This window comes from Bombina bombina, chromosome 2, assembly GCF_027579735.1.
Source record: "Bombina bombina isolate aBomBom1 chromosome 2, aBomBom1.pri, whole genome shotgun sequence".
NCBI classification, from domain to species: domain Eukaryota; kingdom Metazoa; phylum Chordata; class Amphibia; order Anura; family Bombinatoridae; genus Bombina; species Bombina bombina.
The window spans coordinates 387,531,592-387,554,308 of record NC_069500.1 but is presented as its reverse complement, the minus strand read 5'-3'; the positions used below and the strand labels follow the sequence as shown (position 1 = coordinate 387,554,308).

Sequence of the window (22,717 nt, the reverse complement as noted above, 5' to 3'; positions counted from 1 at the left end):
CCTGCTGCTCATTCAGGGTTTCTATATCCAGCCTCACTCTGGGGATGTCAGGCCTATGCTGTCTAACTTCAGCATTGTCAGCTTCTCTCTCACCCTGCATTTTGAAATATCTGTTCTGAGGTTAGGCTAGGTGTGGTCTTTTTTTTATAGCTGTGTGTTGCTTGTTAACATATGTGAAACTGGTGATTGCAATGAATAACATGGGGGGGAGGGCTTATCTTCATCTCATCTAATCCTTAATTTAATGAACAGTTTGAAAGTATATACTTACTCATGACTTTTATTTTTGATATGAACTATAATTTCAACATATATGTAGTTACATATCGGAGTAGTTACATATCGGAAATTCAAAGACACTGAATGTAATTATTATATTTTTCAATTTAAATATATCAGCCTTTATCATAACAGTTAAAAGTAATTATTAAAATTATATGATTTATATAGGTCAAATATATATATACAATTATCATACATATATACATGTAGGAGAAGATTATTATTAGATAAAATTATATTTCTATATGTAATTTTTTTGTGATTTGCAATTTCAATGAGAAACAGGCCTCAAAAAGCTCTTTTTTCCTCCTTTACACCTAGTTGAGCTGGGGGTAATATGTCTCAATGTATCGACAGCCTCCGACAGTGTATTAACGGTTAGCGCTTTCAATGGAAACCTGGTATAATTTATCGATTAACGGCTTCTATTACTTTCTATGGGACGCGAAAATCTTTTCGGCAGCCGAAGTCCGGAAGCCGATATTAAGGTATAACGCGCCATTGGAAACAGTCGTTAAACGCTATTGCTTTCGACAGCATATTTAACGGTTTGCGAGTGCACGCAAACTGAATTACGACTCAATGGAAGCGAGGCCATAGTCGGTGGAGAGATGAGCTGGTATAAACCAAAAAAAAGTAATATTCCAAAAAATAAATGCAGTTATTTAGAGCGGTATGTCTAGGCCTAGGCAGTCAGAGGAGAAGCAATAGCCAATAATAAAGCAACTCTTATAAGTATTTGAGTATGCCCCTCAAATTTCTCACAAACCTAAACTAAACAAGGATGAAGATGTATGCCTGATAGTGAGTATTATAAAGTACAGGCGTACCTCTGAGATATTGCCGGTTTGGTTTCAGACCACAAATGTTTTGGTTTCCCAGTGCATATAAAAGTTATATTTACAGTATATTGTAGTCTATTAAGTGTGCAATAGCATTATGCCTAAAAAAAAACAATGTACATACCTTAAAAAATACTTTATTGCTAAAAATTCTAAAAATCCTCTGAGCCTTCAGCAAGTCATAACCTTTTTGCTGGTGTTGGTGGTGTGTGTGTATGTGTGTGTATATATATATATATATATATAAATATAATGTGAAGTGAATGAGCAGAAGAAAAATCTAAATTAATATTTGGTGTGACAACCCTTTGCCATCAAAACAGCATCAATCATCTTGGATAACTAACCACAGTTTTTCTGTGGATTTAAGCAGCCTCAGTTGCTTCTGTCTCTTTATGTAATCCATATTTGATTATGTTGAGATGAAGTCTATGTGGGGGCCATACCATCACTTCCAGGATGTTCTTTACACTGAAGATAATAATTTGGCTGTTTGTTTGGGGTCATTGTCATTCTGCAGATGTTTGTACATCTCAGCATTGAGAAGTTAATTAAATCTGATCAACTCCATTTGCAGATATGCAGCCCCAAACTTGCAAGGAGCCTCCACTATGCTTCACTGTTGCCTGCAGACATTAATTCTTATAGCGCTCTCTAGTTCTTCAGTGAACAAACTGTCTTCTGCTTCAGACAATTATTTCAGATTTTGGCTCATCAGTCCAGAGCACCTGCTGCCATTTTCTGCACCCCCGTTTCCGTGTATAGTTGATTCACTTGGCCTTGTTTCAATGTCAGAGGTATGGCTTTTTGGCTGCAAGTCTTCCATGAAGACCACTTCTTACCAGACCTCTCTGGACAGTAGATGGGTGTACCAGGGTCCCACTGGTTTCTGCAAATTCTGAGCTGATGGCACTGCTGGATATTTTCAGATTGTGAAGTGAAGTAAGCATGATGTGTCTTTCATCTACTCCCTTGGCTGACCACTGCATCTATGTTCCTCAGAATTGCCTGTTTCTTTGTGCTTCTTCAGAAAAGCTTGTACATCATTTCTGGAAACCTCTGCATGCCTTAAAATGTCGGCCTGGGAGAGATCTTGCTGATGCAGTATAACTACCTTGTATTGTTGCTGTGCTCAGTCTTGCCATGATGTATGATTTTTTTTACATTAAACTGTCTTCAGCAACCTCACATTGCTAGGAGAGTTTGGCTGTTCCTCACCCAGTTTTATTCCTCCTGCACAGCTGTTTGTGTTTCAGTTAATGATTGTGTTTCAACCTACATATTAAATAGAAAAACAATGATACCAATAATCAAACATTCACCTGACTATATGTCTACAAAATTCCTGACTTTGCACAAGTGTACCTAGAATAATTAATGGTGTTTTGAAGGCAAAGGGTGGTCACACCAAATATGATTTAATTTATTTCATACAGGTGGTGAGAGTCCATGATTCATTACTCCTGGGAATTATTCTTCCATTAGGAGGAGGCAAAGATTCCCAAACCCCAAGGGCTCTGTAAAAGCCCTCCCACCACACTGGTAAATAAGTCTTGTCTTTGCCTCCACTGGAGGAAGGTGAACAATGAAGATGTGCTTGTTATTCATCAGTGAGAGGGTTTCTCAGACTATGTTGAAGCCCATTTCCCCTTAGAGTGCAGTGCTTGTCAGAGGGTTGTATATTGGGTACAGGTAGAGACTCTTTTTCACCTCGTGGGAAATTTAGTCTCAAGCCTTCCACAGGTGTCACAGGGACCTGTTGTTTGCCTCTTGGGTATTCAGTATTCTTCTATTCCATATACTCTGCTGATATATTTCAGCACTGGTTTGGCTTTCTAGTGGTTTTATCAGTAGATGGATGTCTTCTGGTAAGTAGTATTTTTATTTATTTGGCACTCTATAAGCCTTTTTGGGTCATTTTGTTTATTTTTATTAATTTTTGCCATGCTCTTTTTCTTTATCCGAAGTTGGTTAATGCACGTCCTCCCTCTTTTCTTAGGTGCACTATCTGTAGGTCGGATGTGTTGCCTCAGTATCAAAGTGCTTGATCCTGCATGTTGGATTAGAGTGCTTCTAAAGGTGTTACTGCTTGTTTTGTTTATTCCTTACAGATTTTGCCTGGAGCTAAGGACTTCATTTGCTCTACAGCATCTGATATGCTGGCAGTTATTATGCCTTCAAATAAGCATAAAAGGTCAGTTCATAATTTAGCTTTTTACCAGCTCTAAGCCTACTGAGGTTAATGATTCTGTTTATAAATTTACTAAATACTCAGAGTGGGGGGGTTCTTTAGAGGTTAAGTCTGTTATTTGTTTAGACTTCATTTATAGTACTATGGTTACACTTCTTATGGTTTTTTCCTGTCCCTGATTCTGTCTCTGAGATAATTTCTAAGAATGGGCTAAGCCAAGTAAATTTTAACCCTTAAGCAAGGTTAAAGAAAATGTATTTTGCCAGCTTCTAATATTGAGCTTTGGGAAACTGTTCCTAAAGTTGATGGGGCATTTTTTACATCAATATATGGCATTCTTGCCAATAACATCTATAGTTGTGTTAAGGGCCCCATATATGAAATTTGCATATGAAACCAGAACTTATTGCTAAGCAGTTGAAACAATTATAACTACAACTTCAAAAACATGCTTAAAACATGGTTTGCAAGTGTAGAATATTTACATGTCTGTTTGGTCATACAAAAGTCTCTGAGATAGAACAAGAGGCGCCTTGGAAACCTTGCAGACATTTATTGGCTGACCATGAGTGTTCTAATTCATTCTGAGGGAGCAGTCATCTTTTTTTTTTAAAAAAAAACCTAAACCACAGCCATTCATACAGAATTTTTAAAGACTTTATTGCCACTGTGAAGTATTTTTGTTCCAAGGTTGTCTTTTTTTATTTCAAAGCTGATTGTGTCTGTTTTGTAATTATTCTTTCATTTTACTTGTTCTTTTAACAAGTTGTCTTATGTGCATATGTGTCACATCCGTTAATTGATGGTATCTGTCCCTTTAATTTTCTCTGATGCAGCTTACTCCTTGGCCACTAGAGGGCTCCTATAAATGGGCTTACCCTGTTGTGTAAAATGCATTCCAAGTATGTGTACTCTGCAACCTGTTATACAAGCCAGTCAGTTCTGTGATCTACTATTCGAAGTCTGTGTATTCTTCAACTTATTTTGCAAGCCAGTCATTACTGTGATCTGCTATTCTAAGTCTGTGTATTCTGCAAACTGTAATTCAAGCCAGTCAGTACTGTAATCTGTTATCCCAAGTACCTGAGTATCCTGTGGCATTGAACCTTGCTTCGGTTTGGTATCTGACTGTTCTTACTTTGTTTGTGTTTTTAATAAAGCTTTTTGTTCTACTGCAAAATTATGCCTAGGCAGAATTCTTCTAAGGTAAAATCAACTGTTTACTTAATATAAAAGCACCACACCTGAGCTCCAACTTAATCACCCTCAATCGTGACAGAATGCCAGAGCCAAACCTTGGAGTTCAGAGTGCTTATCAAATACCTATCTACCCTGATATACCAAGTTACAATAGCAGTTTATTTCACTTTACAGCACAGTTAAAGACTTAACTGAGTTACCACAGTTGCTCCATTGAGAGCAGATTGGACAACAGCTCTCCACTGAACGTACTACAGGTTTGCAGCCTTTGTCTTATGTTTCTTAGACACTTAAGGATTTGTACTGCTCTTATTCAAAGCTTCAAAAAAATAGTCAAAGACTCTCGTCCTACCACAACAGATAAATCAGTTGGAGCAAAGGGTTCAGAAATTACCAGAGTAACTATTATTAACTTTACAACCTCAATTTACTGCTACTCAGCCCCTCCCAGATGTGCATAAAGGATTTTTTAAAGGACCATTTTAATTTCCCATCCTGTACCCTCTACAAGGCAGCAATCAGCTTCTGCCCCTGTCCTAGGAAGTGCTTCCTCTAAAGTGTCTGCTGGTTGGAGTCCTCCAGTGCCTTAAAAATTCCTTTCTGATGAGGAATTGAAGAGAAATGGCTCACTAGAGCTCTGATTCTATTGTGGATTTGTAGGACATTTAACATCCTTTTGTCGCAAGAAAGGTACCAATACTAAGGGTAATATGATTGTGTCCTACTTCTGAAATCTCTTTTCTTTCCAGAAATACTCAAATATTTAGAGACTCAACTACAGCATCCCAGTCCTACAGATATTCTCCTTCTATGCTGTCTGGAGGAGATTTTGGGGATTATGTTTCTACTGTGGGTTACAAGGACACACAATATCATTCTGTCTGACGAGCTTCTATTTCTTGTAAAGGAATTACTGTTCTGCCTTTCCCTGAGTATATTTCTGAACATGGCCCCCAAGTGGACATTCATGTCTCTGATTCTCCTGCACCTGGCCCCAAAGTGGGCACTACTGTTTTTGGCCATGGTAGGGCCCTCCTTGAACCTGATTTCTGTGAGCATTTACCTGGCATTCTTGTGATACCCTGAAGAAAGCCTCTGCTCTTGAATGAGCACAATTCTGTGCTCTATTGTGGGTTTATGAATTCAGACCTAGTGAGGGCATATGCTTTGGAACCCTGAAAAAGCTTCCTGCATTTCAAGTCTGTGTACTCTGCAACCTGTTGTACAAGCCAGTAAGTATTGTGAACTGCTATTCAAAGTCTGTGTACCCTGCAACCTGTTATACAAGCCAGTCATTACTGTGATCTGCAGAGTCTAGTGAAGAAACGAAAAAACACAGCTCCGATTCAGATAATTTATTAACAATATCATTCACAATGATACATGCTCACTTACACTTAAAAGTACAAAGAATCATTCTGGTACAGCTCCGGTTTCCATCCGACTATGCAGCATCGGATCCAATGTTGCAGTGTCTAAAGCGTGAAGCAAAGAATCCAGACAGCGTTCAGCTGTTAGTCTTTATTTAGCGTCCTCAGTCACAAACACAGGAAGCACATGACTACACTGACAGGTATGGTGCCGGAAGTGCGTCACCTCTACGCGTTTCGTTCGGATTCTACCGAAATTCTTCAAGGAGGGTTTTGGAAATGCCGATGTCAGCCCTCAATTGCCAGTGCCTTTTATATCGTCCCTGGATGTTGTGTGGCCAATCGACATTCTGAATAATCATCTAATGATGTATGTTATGCTTCTTAGATGTTATATGTTGCCGAGGCAACATGTAGCTAATCAATCTAGATGTCCATTGTGATATGCTCTATATACCATCTAATACAAATCAGCACTAAGTTAAAAGCACTCAATAGTCTAAAAGAAATAAATAAAAAAGTAATATTTTTAAATATATAATACAACTTAATATTGATACAGCAAAACACATAAACTGTTTAAAAGATATACATTTGTGATTAAAAAAGAAAACATTGACTATTCTTCCTTTAAAGATATATAATCTAAATGAATGCCTGAATATCTATATCTGAATTAAGTCCCTTTGGTCTCATTGTGTCTAATGTATAGATCCAAAAGGATTCTTGTTTACTAAATCTTAGCAATCTATCATTAACGGAAGGGGGGATGAAATCAATTATTTGCACTCTTAAAGAGGCAGGATCACCACTATGATGTTCAGAAAAATGGCAGGGTATACTATGCTTTACTTGTTTCTTTGTTGGATCCCTTGTAATGTTGATTTCTTTCATGTAATTAGCAAGAGTCCATGAGCTAGTGACGTATGGGATATACATTCCTACCAGGAGGGGCAAAGTTTCCCAAACCTTAAAATGCCTATAAATACACCCCTCACCACACCCACAATTCAGTTTTACAAACTTTGCCTCCCGTGGAGGTGGTGAAGTAAGTTTGTGCTTAAGATTCTTCGTTGATATGCGCTTCGCAACAGGTTGAAGCCCGGTTTTCCTCTCAGAGTGCAGTGAATGTCAGAGGGATGTGAAGAGAGTATTGCCTATTTGAATACAATGGTCTACCTCTAGGGGATCTATTTCATAGGTTCTCTGTTATCGGTCGTAGAGATTTCTTCTCCTACTTCCCTTTTCAGATCGACAATATACTCTTATTTACCATTACCTCTACTGATTCTCGTTTCAGTACTGGTTTGGCTATCTACTACATGTAGAGGAGTGTCCTGGGGTAGCTGGTAGGGGGCAGGTTACGATTTTTCAAAGATGTTTGGATCAATTCGGTTCACAATCTTTGGATTCAGAACATGGTTTCACAAGAGTACAGAATAGGTTTCAAAGTAAGACCACCTGTGAGAAGATTCTTTCTCTCACGCATTCCAGTCAATCCAGTGAAGGCTCAGGCGTTTCTGATATGTGTTTCAGACCTAGAGTTAGCTGGGGTAATTATACCAGTTCCAGTTCTGGAACAGGGTCTGGGATTTTATTCAAATCTATTCATCGTACCAAAGAAAGAGAATTCTTTCAGACCGGTTCTGGATCTAAAAATATTGAATCGTTATGTAAGGATACCAACATTCAAAATGGTGACTATAAGAACTATTCTGCCTTTTGTTCAGCAAGGGCATTATATGTCTACAATAGACTTACAGGATGCATACCTGCATATTCCAATTCATCCAGATCACTATCAGTTTCTGAGATTCTCTTTTCTAGACAAGCATTACCAGTTTATTGCTCTTCCATTTGGTCTAGCAACAGCGCCAAGGATCTTTTCGAAGGTTCTCGGTGCCCTTCTCTCTGTAATCAGAGAACAGGGTATTGCGGTATTTCCTTATTTGGACGATATCTTGGTACTTGCTCAGTCTTCACATTCTGCAGAATCTCATACGAATCAACTTGTGTTGTTTCTACAAAGACATGGTTGGAGGATCAATTTACCAAAGAGTTCCTTGATTCCTCAGACAAGAGTAACCTTTTTAGGTTTCCAAATAGATTCAGTGTCCATGACTTTGTCTCTGACAGAAAACAGACGTCTGAAATTGGTTTCAGCCTGTCGAAACCTTCAGTCTCAATTGTTCCCTTCGGTAGCATTATGCATGGAGATTTTAGGTCTCATGACTGCTGCATCGGACGCGATCCCTTTTGCTCGTTTTCACACAAGACCACTCCAGCTTTGTATGCTGAACCAGTGGTGCAGGGATTATACAAGGATATCACAAATAATATCCTTAAATCCCAATGTTCGATTATCTCTAACTTGGTGGATGGATCACAATTGTTTAATTCAAGGGGACTCTTTCGTTCGTCCAACCTGGACTGTGATCTCAACAGATGCGAGTCTATCAGGTTGGGGAGCTGTATGGGGATCTCTGACAGCGCAAGGGGTTTGGGAATCTCAGGAGGCGAGATTACCAATCAACATTTTGGAACATTTTCAGAGCCCTTCAGTTTTGGCCTCTTCTAAAGAGAGAATCGTTTGTTTTCAAACAGACAATGTCACGACCGTGGCATATGTCAATCATCAAGGGGGGACTCACAGTCCTCAAGCCATGAAAGAAGTATCTCGGATACTTGTATGGGCGGAATCCAGCTCCTGTCTAATTTCTGCGGTTCATATCCCAGGTGTAGACAATTGGGAAGCGGATTACCTCAGTCGCCAGACGTTACATCCGGGCGAATGGTCTCTTCATCCAAAGGTTTTTCTTCAGATTGTTCGAATCTGGGGTCTTCCAGAAATAGATCTGATGGCCTCTCATCTGAACAAGAAACTTCCCAGGTATCTGTCCAGATCCCGGGATCCTCAGGCGGAAGCAGTGGATGCGTTGTCACTTCCTTGGAATTATCATCCTGCTTATATCTTTCCGCCTCTAGTTCTTCTTCCAAAAGTGATCTCCAAAATTCTATTGGAGCGTTCATTTGTACTGCTGGTGGCTCCAGCATGGCCACACAGGTTTTGGTTTGCGGATCTCGACCGGATGGCCAGTTGCCAACCTTGGACACTTCCATTAAGACCAGACCTTCTATCTCAAGGCCCATTTTTCCATCAGGATCTCAAATCATTAAATTTGAAGGTATGGAGATTGAACGCTTGATCCTCAGGCATAGAGGTTTCTCTGACTCAGTGATTAACACTATGTTACAGGCTCGTAAATCCGTCTCTAGAAAGATTTATTATCGAGTTTGAAGACTTACATCTTTTGGTGTTCTTCTCATAAATTTTCCTGGTATTCTTTAAGAATTCCTAGAATTTTACAATTTCTTCAGGATGGTTTGGATAAAGGTTTGTCTGCAAGTTCTTTGAAGGGACAAATCTCTGCTCTTTCTGTTCTTTTTCACAGAAAGATTGCTAATCTTCCTGATATTCATTGTTTTGTACAGGCTTTGTCTCGTATCAAACCTGTCATTAAGTCGATCTCTCCTCCTTGGAGTCTTAATTTGGTTTTGAAAGCTTTGCAGGCTCCTCCGTTTGAACCTATGCATTCTCTGGACATTAAATTACTTTCCTGGAAAGTATTGTTCCTTTTGGCTATCTCTTCTGCTAGAAGAGTTTCTGAGTTATCTGCTCTTTCTTGTGAATCTCCTTTTCTGATTTTTCATCAGGATAAGGCAGTGTTGCGGACTTCCTTTCAATTTTTACCTAAGGTTGTGAATTCTAACAACATTAGTAGAGAGATTGTTGTTCCTTCATTGTATCCTAATCCTAAGAATTCTAAGGAAAGATCGTTACATTCTTTGGATGTAGTTAGAGCTTTGAAATACTATGTTGAAGCTACTAAAGATTTTAGGAAGACTTCCAGTCTATTTGTTATCTTTTCTGGTTCCAGGAAAGGTCAGAAGGCTTCCGCCATTTCTTTGGCGTCTTGGTTAAAGTCTTTGATTCATCATGCTTATGTGGAGTCGGGTAAGTCCCCGCCTCAAAGGATTACGGCTCATTCTACTAGGTCAGTTTCTACTTCCTGGGTTTTTAGGAATGAAGCTTCTGTTGATCAGATTTGCAAAGCAGCGACTTGGTCTTCTTTGCATACTTTTACTAAATTCTACCATTTTGATGTGTTTTCTATTTCTGAAGCAGTTTTTGGTAGAAAAGTACTTCAGGCAGCTGTTTCTGTTTGATTCGTCTGCTTATAATTTCAGTTTTTTTCATTATTCCTCTGCTGCTAGATCCATGCTGTTAGTTATTTAATAAGGTTTCAAAACATATAATATTCCCACAGAAAAAAAATAAAATAATTTAATATTGCAAGTAACATTTTAGTACGCCTCCAGTTTCTTGCAAGGAGTATTTTGAATGTCCCAATGATAGCACAAAGGATACAGGAATGTGATTGTACTTCCTTTAAGACTATTATTATGTTAAGTACAAATGCACTTGTGTATACGAGCAAATGAAAGTCACCTGGGATGATTACATTTCCAAAACGTTTGATACTTAAAGGGATACTAAACTACAATGTTTTCTTTCATGATTCAGATAGAGCATTTAGCCACCAGCAAGCGTTACCCAGGTGCTGGAATTAAAAATGAGCTGTCTCCTAAGCTTTACATTCCTGCTTTTTCAATTAAAGATGGCAAGAGAACGTAGAAAAATTGATAATAGGAGTAAATTAGAAAGTTGCTTAAAATGGATGAAAGAAAAAATGTGGGTTTAGTATACCTTTAATTTATCTGTTCTGTAATGTAATGATTTTGTGGATCATTTAGTTTTAGATTTTAGTCATTTATTTTAAGAAATTATTGATTTGTTGAATGTAAGCTATCACATACAGGCTTTAATGGTCAGATTTGCCTTCTGTTCATTATTGAGGGGGCTAACAATGAACTATGAAAAGACTGTCTATATGGAATGGAGTGTGATGAGGACTTTAACTGTTTACACCATGTAGTTACAAGTTATTTTTTAAGGTTAAATATTGAATAATGTAACCAGAAATATGTATAAGATGGCAAAACTGATATATTTGAGATAAGAATATTAATACAAAATAGTAATAAAATAAAGGTATAAACAGGTAGTAGCAGATAAGATTCCCCACCAATACCCCTTGGCACCTTGTGACCTTGATATTTAGGTTTGTGGACAACTTATTTCACCCTCACATTTTATGTTATAGGATCACTTGAGTGAAGAAATATAGATTGGTGCAAGAAAGTATACAATAAATAGGTCTATGCACATTGAATAGAGGAGTAGAAATGTGCAGTTTTTCGTTAACATGTCAGACTTGCATGGGCTGTCTTCTAATGACTTTGTTTGTACAGGGAGAACTAAATGGGCAGAAAGGCCTTGTGCCTTCTAATTTTCTGGAAGAAGTGCCTGATGACGTAGAAGTTTACCTCTCTGATGCTCCATCCCGTTACCCTCCAGACACACAAATGCGAACCAAGGTGAAGAGGGTAAGTTACTCCATAAAAGATTCATTTTATACTCTGCTGCTTAATATTTAACATATGCATTCTTTTCAATAATATCTCCAATATGTTTTATTAATAGTATTCACCACATTATTGAACATAAATAGCTCTAAAGATATATTAATCAGAAAATAGGCACTGTTATATTTCAAATAATGGTGGTGAAATACTTTTTATTTGTTATGTACAGTATTTGGGTTATTTTTTAATGATGTTTAGTGTCCATATAAAAATGAATCCCAATACAACTGAACAGCTAAAATTAATTAAATAAATGTTTTATCTTTCCTCATTTTTTTCATTTTCAATTGTATAGAATGTATATTGCAGTATGTGTAGCTATATCCCAAAGTATTTTCCAAACTAATATCCATTGCCTGACATTTAAGCATTACACATTTTCATGATGTACAGACAGCTCATGTGGCCACAGGGGTTAATTTTAATCTAAATCAGTGTCAATGCATAATATTATGTAGAAATACAGTATAAACCGTAAACTACATTTTTAATGAAAGTTTAATTTGTTTCTGTACTTTATAAATTGACATATTTGTCTAAGCTTCTTTTTCATTATCAGAACTTCTACATATATTAAAAAGACATTTAATACATTTGCTTTTGTGTAAAATTGTGCTAGGCCCACACTCCCTTGATAGACCAGAAAGCATATCCTGTAGTCTGCAAATGGAGCAAATCAAATAGCTGTTTAGCAATTTGCAGCATTTTTTTTTTTTTTTGCGTCTCTAGGAAGCATAGGGCACATTTCATACTTAAAAGAAAGATGTGTTAAAGGGACAGTCAACACCAGAATTCTTGTTGTTTAAAAAGAAAGATAATCCCTTTATTACCCATTCCCCAGTTTTGCATAACCAACACTGTTATAGAAATACACATTTTACCTCTGTGATTACCTTGTATCTATGCTTCTGCAAACTGCCCCCTTATTTCAGTTCTTTTGACAAACTTGCATTCTAGCCAATCAGTGCTCACTCCAGGGTAACTTCACGTGCATGAGCTCAATGTTATCTATATGAAACACATGAACTAATGCCCTTTAGTGGTCAAAATGCATTAAGATTAGAGGCACGTTGTATCGTATTTAACATTAAGCAGCAATATATAGGAAATAAGTATCTCTTTGTAAACTACCTATCAAAAGGGACTTGGTTACTTCTATACATTTCAAGTCTACAATAAGTATAAACACGAACATATATTAATGGTCTCTATACATAGATACATATGATACTATCTGGAAGTATTGAACTCCAATTTAAATAATCAGATACCAACTAACTAGAGGGATGTTATCCTTTGGTATAGGCTTTTACCCTCAGACTTTAACTCTTAATAAATCTATATCTAACAGGTCAAAATCATTTACTCTGGCTACTAACATTAATATAAAAGTCTCCAGCTTTTTATTACCCTTACTGGTTCTTCCGTTTTACAATTTCACCTTATACTTATATTTTTAAGTCTAGAGGTCATTCCTGTGTTTTTAACATTTGCCAATCTGCAGGGAATTTAAGTGCTTTCAGTTGTACTTTTTTCGGCAGTCTTGTACTGCTTTTTTGTTAATTGTATCTAGTACACAGCACCTGCACATTTTTAAAACATATTTATTTCAACATAGTCAGGGTAGCAATAACAATGCAAGGCAAACATAATAAAATAGCAATGCCTATTCAATGCCATTTTCAGAAAGAAATAACATAAAAAGAAAACAAAAATCAAAGATTGAAAAAAGCATAACATAACAAGGGGGATGGTTAAGGAAATCTAATGATGATGATCCACAGTCCTCTATAACATATGGGATATATTTCCCATCACTAGGAGGAGATCAAGAACTCATACAAGATCTTAAAATCCTTCCCACTTTCCATCTTCCATCTTTTAACTAGGTAGAATAGTTACTAAATAGTTATTAACTATTTAATAAACTACCTAGCTAAAATAAAGACAAATTGACCTGTAAAATAAAACTTAACCCAAGTTACACTAACACCTAACACTACACTATAATTAAATTATTTCCCTAAATTAAATACAATTAAATACAATTAAATTATCTAAAGTAAAAAACAAACAAACACTAAATTACAGAAAATAATAAACAAATCACAAGATTTTTAAACTAATTACATCTAATCTAATCCTCCTAACAAAATTTAATAAGCCCCCAAAATAAAAAAAAAGCCCTACCCTACACTAAATTACAAATAGCCCTTAAAAGGGCCTTTTGCGGGGCATTGCCCCAAAGTCATCAGCGCTTTTATTTGTAAAAAATAATTACAAATCCCCCCCAACATTAAAACCCACCACCCACACAACCAACCCTACTCTAAAACCCACCCAATACCCCCTTGAAAAAACCTAACACTAACCCCTTGAAGATCACCTTACCGGGAGAAGTCTTCATCCAACCGTGACGAATTCCTTAACGAAGCCGGGAGAAGTCTTCATCCAAGCCGGGCGAAGAGGTCCTCCAGACGTGCAGAAGTCTTCATCGAGACGGCATCTTCTATCTTCATCCATCCAGCGCGGAGCGGGTCCATCTTCAAGACATCCGATGCGGAGCATCCTCTTCATCCGATGGCTAACACTGAATGAAGGTTCCTTTAAATGATGTCATCCAAGATGGCGTCACTTCAATTCCGATTGGCTAATAGAATTCTATCAGCCAATCGGAATTAAGGCAGAAAAATCCTATTGGCTGATGCTATCAGCCAATAGGATTGAAGTTCAATCCTATTGGCTGATCAAATCAGGCAATAGGATTGAGCTTATATTCTATTGGCTGTTCCAATCAGCCAATAGAATGTGAGCTCAATCCTATTGGCTGATTGCATCAGCCAATAGGATTTTTTCTTCCTTTATTCCGATTGGCTGATAGAATTCAATCGGAATTGAAGGGACGCCATCTTGGATGATGTCATTTAAAGGAATCTTCATTCAGTGTTAGCCGTCGGATGAAGAGGATGCTCCGCGTCGGATGTCTTGAAGATGGACCCTCTCTGCGTCGGATGGATGAAGATAGAAGATGCCGTCTGGATGAAGACTTCTGCCCGTCTGGAGGACCACTTCGCCCTGCTTGGATGAAGACTTCTCCCGGCTTCGTTGAGGACTTCGGCCTGGTTGGATGAAGACTTCTCCCGGTAAGGTGATCTTCAAGGGGTTACTGTTAGTTTTTTTTAAGGGGGTATTGGGTGGGTTTTAGAGTAGGGTTAGTTGTGTGGGTGGTGGGTTTTAATGTTGGGGGGGATTTGTAATTATTTTTTACAAATAAAAGAGCTGATGACTTTGGGGCAATGCCCCGCAAAAGGCCCTTTTAAGGGCTATTTGTAATTTAGTGTAGGGTAGGGCTTTTTTTATTTTGGGAGGGGCTTTTTTATTTTGTTATGGGGATTAGATTAGGTGTAATTAGTTTAAAAATCTTGTAATTTGTTTATTATTTTCTGTAATTTAGTGTTTTGTACTTTAGATAATTTAATTTAATTGTATTTAATTTAGGGAAATAATTTAATTATAGTGTAGTGTTAGGTGTTAGTGTAACTTAGGTTAGGTTTTATTTTACAGGTCAATTTGTATTTATTTTAGCTAGGTAGTTATTAAATAGTTAATAACTATTTAGTACTATTCTACCTAGTTAAAATAAATACAAACTTGCCTGTAAAAAAAAATAAAACCTAAGCTAACTACAATGTAACTATTAGTTATATTGTAGCTAGCTTAGGGTTTATTTTATAGGTAAGTATTTAGTTTTAAATAGGAATAATTTAGTTAATGATAGCAATTTTATTTAGATTTATTTATTTTGAAAAGATTTTTATTAAATTGTTTATGGTTCCAATAAAATAACAAATATAGACATGTACAATCAGCATAATAATACAAATGGTAAACTTCCATTATTGTCCATTTAGATTTATTTAAATTATATTTAAGTTAGGGGGGGTTAGGGTTATACTTAGGTTTAGGGGTTTATAAATTTAGAATAGTGGCGGCGACGTTGGGGGCGGCAGATTAGGGGTTAATAAATGTAGGTAGGTGTCGGCGATGTTAGGGACGGCAGATTAGGGGTTAATAATATTTAACTAATATTTATGAGGCGGGAGTGCGGCGATTTAGGGGTTAATATATTTATTATAGTGGTGGCAATGTCCGGTTCGGCAGATTAGGGGTTAAAAAATTTCTTTTAGTGTTTGCGATGCAGGAGAGCCTCGGTTTAGGGGTTAATAGGTAGTTTATGGGTGTTAGTGTACTTTTTAGCACTTTAGTTAAGCGTTTTATGCTACGGCTTTGTAGTGTAAAACTCTTAACTACTGACTTTAAAATGCGGTACCAGTCTTGACAGGAGAGGGTCTACCGCTCACTTTTTGGCAGATTCGTAATACCGGCGCTATGCAAGTCCCATTGAAAAAAGAGGATACGCAATTTACGTAAGTGGATTTGCGGTATTGCCAAGTCTGGACAAAAAAGTGAGCGGTACACCTATACCTGCAAGACTCGTAATACCAGCGGGCGTTAAAAAGCAGCGTTAGGCCCCGGCCAATGCTGCTTTTTAAGCCTACCGCAAAACTCATAATCTAGGTGAATGTTTCTTTGTACTCTTGGTATCTTTATTTGAAAAAGCAGCAATGTAAGCTTAGGAGCCGGCCTATTTTTGTTCAACACCCTGGGTACTGCTTGCTGATTGGTGGCTACAACCCAAATTAGTCTGGCTCCTAAGCTTACATTCCTGCTTTTCAAATAAAGATACCAAGAGAACGAAGAAAAATTGATAATAGTAGTAAATTAGAAATTTGCTTAAAATTGAAACATGAAAGAAAAAATGTGGGTTTTACATCCCTTTAAAGTTAGTGCCTTAATATAGCACACACACAGCCTAGAGCCTATTTTTAGGTACTCTAACATAGGCATAGCCAGGGGACTTACCCAGTTTTATTTCTTTTTTCAGGGCCCTACCTGCCATATTCTTATCAGGTGTATAGCCAGGTACTACTGATGCCCTTCACAGCTCTCTGGCAGCTCTGGGGGACACTTTAGGCACATTAAAAAAAATAGGTTTCTTGCTCTTTAAGTTTCAACAGGGGACACTGGTGGGGCAGGGGAGCACAATTTTATTAGGGAAATGTGATTTTTATGCATGGTGCGCACTATAATATTTTAATTTAAAATGGCTCTGAAGCACTGGCTTTTCTCTGGGTGGTAGCCCCGCCCCCTCAGCTTCCCGGGATTTCATTTTCAGTACGGAGCTGCTCCAGCACACAAAAACAGCTCAGGGGTGTTTGGCAACAACTTCACAGATACTACAAGCTATTTATATCTAAGGAGGGGGAGAGTACCCATACAGCAGCTGCCAGGCAGTCATTTGGGGCAACTGTCTGCATGGGGGCTGTAGTGTGTTAACACTCAGGGAAATTACAGGTGTCTGAGGAGTAATTAGGTATAGTTTAGAGGGCTCTCTACCTATTTTCTATCCTGTGCATATATATGGTGTCATTGTATACTGTTTGTTATACATTAAAATAGAACAAAACCACTGATGTCACTAAACACACTATAGATGAGTCAGTTACTGATGTTCTTTTTCCTACATATGTATGTTTATTTTTTAAGTCTGTTCCAGTATGCCACGCCAATCAAATCTGTGAGAATTGTATACCTCAGATTTTGCAAGCAAACCGTCGACAACCATCCGCTTCCCACAGGGAATTTTGTCCTGTATTTGTCACTCAGGGGGACACTACTGATATTTCCCCTGAATTTAAAAATAGTATGTACAAAATTGTGACACATTGTTTGTTGGATATCCCCAAAGCAAGTAAGAGTAAATCATGAGGTAAATGTTCAAAATGCTTTCCCTTAGCCCCAAATTCATGCTCTCTTGCAGACCTCTGACTCTGAGGATGCAAACAGATGTAATTCTAATGGGGAATTTTAATCTGATGAACAGGACCCTGTTCCTGATTCTTAATATGACAATATCTTCATATTTAAAGTGGAGAATATCTGCAATTTCTTACATGAGGTTTTAAATCTCTGGAGATTTCTGAGGAAAACCTGCTGAAAACAAAACTGTAAATCAGTTAAATATTGTTTGTAAAGCCCCACCAAAAATCCCACAGGCATTTCAGGTTCCTGATTTAGTCTCTGACTATAATAGCCAAGAAATGGAAAAAGGAAGGCATGCCTTTTGCTCCTTACGCCAGATTTAAAAAAAAAAAAAATGTGTCCCATTCCAGAACAGAATGTGGACATGTGCGAAACCATTCCTAATGTTGATCGAGCTATTTCCACCCTTGCCAAATGCTCGACTATCCCCATGGAGCATAGCACTTTGTTCAGAGATCCCATGGACCACAAGTCTTTCTTAGAAAACTCTTTCTTCAAACCAGTTTTTTACTTAAACCAGCAGTTTCTCTCAGCCGTGAGGCTGCTGCAGGAACACTCTGGTGTGATTTCTTAGCCAAAATGGTGGCTGAAAAATCCTCTACTGAGGATCTACAAAACTGCATTAAGGCCCTTAAAATTGCTCAAACGTTTATGTGTGATGCTGTGATGGACATCATAAAAATTGATGTCAAGAATAGGTCTATGGCAGTGCTGGCAAGAAGAGCCTTATGGTTACAATCTTGGTCAGCAGACATAATTTTTTTTTTAAAACCAACTTTATTGATTCCAAAAAAACAGAAACAGTAATTTTGTCACTATATTGTAGAGTCACAGCTCCCGGTATAGTGCATACAAAGGTTGGTTGATTTTCTAACATAAATTGCCCTACACACAGTAAACAAATAGTCAACAGAAATTATCACATACACAATGTGTAGTTAACTAAACAATCTACCATTAATATCTTGTAAAATTGTTTTCCTGATACCGTATCATCATATCATATATTGACATCATATATTCAATTTACTATAGTCCATTTTCATCATTCTTTCAAGTTTCCATTTGAAAATATTATGTGTCTACCTCCCACTTTGTCTTACAAACGCTAGACTCCAACTGAAACCCCCCCAAAAAAACAAACATCAATCTATCAATCTCTCTCTGTGACCCCCTCCCCAAGAGAGCAACGGCAACTCTATACTGACTCAGCTGTTATTCTTCTAAACCTTGTCCAATACTGTGGAAGAGTACCATCCAGAACTAATTCTTGAAAAGCTTCTGAATTCATAAAAGTATCCAGAAAGTGTAACTGTGCTGGTACTGACCATTTGGCAAAAAAAACACTTCATATGCATTTTCAAACGTATCCCTATATCGTGCATCTCAATTGTCATTTGTAGGTGAAGTTTACTAATTAATTCTCTTATGCTGGGAGGTATTTTGGCTTTCCAGCCCTTTAATATTAAATTCTGTGCAGCCAATATAGTTAAATTAATCAATCTGTGCTCACCAGCATTAGGACAATCACTGTACAGAAACAAGACATGCAAACTAGTAAAATAAATCTTCTCATCCAAAAATTTATTTAACCAAAAATTAACTTTAGTCCATAATTGTCTAATTTTTGGGCACAACCACATATAATGCATAATATCCGCCATCTCTGCTTGACATTTAGCACATTCACTTTGACGCTTTTCTCTAGTCCATTTATAAATCCTATTTGGAGGAAGATAGTAATTATTTACTAATTTCAATTGAGATTCCTTCCAGGTAACTACTACCTTTTGTTGCTATCTCTGATTGTCTAATACTTTTCATTACGTCCTGTTACACTATTCGCGGAAAAAGTTTCTTTAATCTGTCTCCAAGTTTTTTTTATATTAGTTTGTCCTAATCTTATCAGAAGTAACTTATACCAAAATGATATGGACCTTTTACCTGCGCTATATAATTTAATACCACCAGAATTTTTTTGTGCTCCCCATTCAAAGCCTCCTTTACGCAAAATCTGCAGAAAATAATCTCTAACTTGAAGGTATGCAAAAAAAATCACTAGCCGGGAGTTGATATTTAGTTGCAATCCTTTCAAATTATTGGATTGTTTCACTATCTTACTGCTTGAGTTGTGAGTTATAAATGATTCCTTTTAACCGCCACTCTTTAAATACCTTATTCTATAATCTAGGGACAAAATATTGGTTCCCCATAATAGGAAAAAAATTTGACACCCTGAAATCATGATTCATTAAGGCACAGAACTTCTGCCAAGCTTTAATAATATTTAAAAACTTCCTCATATTTCCAATTATGCTAGGTAATCTCTCAGATGGATGATGCAATGGCGCTTTTAAGTAAAATTGTACTACCAAATCTAACTCAATATCTAAGTGTGTGACGTAATTAGATTCCGTAAGCCAGTCTATCCCAAATTTGATCATAGCTATCCAGTTATAATATTTCACAGTAGGCAATTCAAATCCTCCAACATTTTTTTAACTGGATTAATTTGTCTAATGCTATGCGCTGCTCCTTTTTACCCCCATAAAAAGGCTGTGCATGCAGACTAAAATTTAGCTATATCCCTTTTACAAATGAATAAAGGTAAATTTTGTAACTGTCAGTTTTTTTTCCCTGCTTTGTTTGCCATGTGCTGCTGGCAGCAATTTTACTTACCTCTCTTTCTGACTCTGGTGCATAGTGTGTGATGCTGCTCATTTCCTGCATGCCCTTTTATGGCTAGACTGGTGTACATCATCCATGTGAGACAGGTTGCAGTCTCAGAATTGTGATGTCATCACTTATTATTTAAAGGGCCTCTGTTCAGTATGCTTTGACCTTGCATTGTCTCAGACCTGTTTGTGAGAGTTCCTGTTCCTGTGTATTACCTGGCTGTCTGACGTCCCTCCTGCTTCCTGATCCCTGGCTTGTTCCTGACTCTGCTGTTCTCCTTGTTCCTGATTCCGGCTCGTCTGACTACTCGCTTTGGCTCCTGACTCGGCTCGTCTGACTATTTGCTTTGGCTCCTGACTCGGCTCGTCTGACTACCTGCTCTGGTTTTGACTCCTGGCTTGTTATTTGACTTGTGGACTTTTTATTATTTTTTGCTATTAATAAAGGTGTGATTATTTTTTTACTTCTCGTCTCAGTCTGATTCCTGGCACCCAGACAGTAACAGAAATAACAACCTTGGAAAATAATGGTTTTTAACAGCATTATTTTAGCTGAAAGTGATAAATAATGTAATGTCCATCTATTTATCTCCTTTGTAATATTCACAAAAATCTCATAATTTAAAGTATACCAATTGTTCGGATTCCTACTTAGCTTAATTCCTTAATATTTAATATGCTTTACTTCCTTACACTTATGTCTAGAGTAACTGTCTGGGGTTTTATATATCCATAAAATTTTGGATTTTATATAATTGATTTTATATCCTGTGAATGCAGTATTACAATTAATCATCTCAAGAGAGTTGGGGATAGATAAGCCAGTATTGCTCAGATATAGAATGAGATCATCCGCATATAAAGAAAGAACTATATGTTGATTACCTATCTGAATGCCTCCTATTTCCTGTCTCAACCAAATTGCCAGTGGTTCAAGTGAAATATTAAACAATAGTGGAGATAATGGACATCCCTGTCTTGTTTCTTTACGCAGTGTTATATATTTTGACAATTTTCCATTAATCAATAATTGTGATCTTGGGTTATCATAAATCAACACCAATAAATTGACCACATTACCATGAAAACCAAAATTGCTAAGTGCAGTAAACAAATGATCACAAATAATCGCATCAAAAGCTTTTTCCGCATCCAGCGTCAGCAGGGCCAAATCTTTTCTAGTATTATCAAACAAATTTTTATTAAAATAATTATCTAAAGTAATGAGAACTTTCCTTATATTACGTACAGCATTTCTTCCGGGCATAAATCCTGTTTGGTCTTCATGAATTAATGATCCCATTACTTTTTTAAGCATATCTGCAACTATAGACGTTAATAATTTGTAATCACTGTTAAGCAATGATATAGGTCTATATACCCCCATATCCTCCAGATCTTTCCCCCTTTTTATATATAAGAGAAATTGAGTCCACAAAATAAGGGGAGTTTGTTCTACTTTCACAGAAATACTGGTTAAATAGATTAGCTAACATTCTGAGTACATTATTTTGCAGAATTTTATAAAATTCATATGGTAGCCCATCTGGGCCAGGTGCTTTATTGAGCTTCATCCTTTTTATGCCTATTTCAATTTCTTCTCTGGATATTGAATGATTAAGTTGCTGAAGAGCCCCACTAGTAATTTTAGGCAGTTTTATCTTCTGCCAAAATGTATCTTTCTCATTCTTATTAATCAGCCAATCAGATTCAAGTTCAATCCGATTGGCCGAACCAATCAGCCAATCGGATTGAACTTAAATCTGATTGGCTGATTCAATCAGCCAATCAGATTTTTCTACCTTAATTCAGATTGGCTGATAGAATCCTATCAGCCAATCGGAATTCGGCGGACGCCATCTTGGATGACGTCATTTAAAGGTACCTCATTCGTCGTTCAGTCGTCGGCCAGGATGGATGCTCCGCGGCGGCGGAGCGAAGAAAGAAGATTGAAGATGCCGCTTGATGGAAGATGCTGCCGGATGGAAGAAGACTTTGCTGCCGCTTGGAAAAAGACATCGCCGGGATGAAGAATTCTTCTTTGCCGCTTGGAGGAAGACATTGCCGGGATGAAGAATTCTTCTTTGCCGCTTGGAGGAAGACATCGTCCGGATCGGAGGAGGAGTTCGGCCCGGTGTGGTGAAGACAAGGTAGGGAGATCTTCAGGGGGGTAGTGTTAGGCTTTTTTAAGGGGGGTTTGGGTGGGTTTAGAATATGGGGTATGTGGGTGGTGGGTTGTAATGTTGGGGGGGGGTATTGTATATTTATTTAAATGCAAAAGAGCTGAATTCTTTGGGGCATGCCCCACAAAAGGCCCTTTTAAGGGCTGGTAAGGTAAAGAGCTTTGAACTTTTTTTTAATTTAGAATAGGGCAGGGAATTTTTTTTATTTTGGGGGGCTTTGTTATTTTATTAGGGGGCTTAGAATAGGTGTAATAAGCTTAAAAATCTTGTAATCTTTTTTTTATTTTTTGTAATTTAGTGTTTGTTTGTTTTGTAATTTAGTTTAGTTTATTTAATTGTATTTTTAGATAGATATTTGTAGTTTATTTAATTTATTGATAGTGTAGGTGTATTTGTAACTTAGGTTAGGATTTATTTTACAGGTAATTGGGTAATTATTTTAACTAGGTAGATATTAAATAGTTAATAACTATTTAATAGCTATTATACCTAGTTAAAATAATTAACAATTTACCTGTAAAATAAATATAAACCCTAACATAGC

At 37.2% G+C, this 22,717-nt stretch overlaps 1 protein-coding gene across 2 annotated transcripts in view; it reads left to right on the top strand.

The window, feature by feature from the left end:
• The window catches only part of RIMBP2 (RIMS binding protein 2), a 1,089,352-nt gene that overhangs the window by 1,047,027 nt on the left and 19,608 nt on the right, over window positions 1–22,717 (top strand). For both annotated transcript variants that reach the window (XM_053701856.1, XM_053701857.1), the window contains exon 29: window positions 11,259–11,393. In XM_053701856.1, the coding sequence (XP_053557831.1) occupies window positions 11,259–11,393 (135 nt within the window). The remainder of the gene's footprint in view (window positions 1–11,258; window positions 11,394–22,717) is intronic.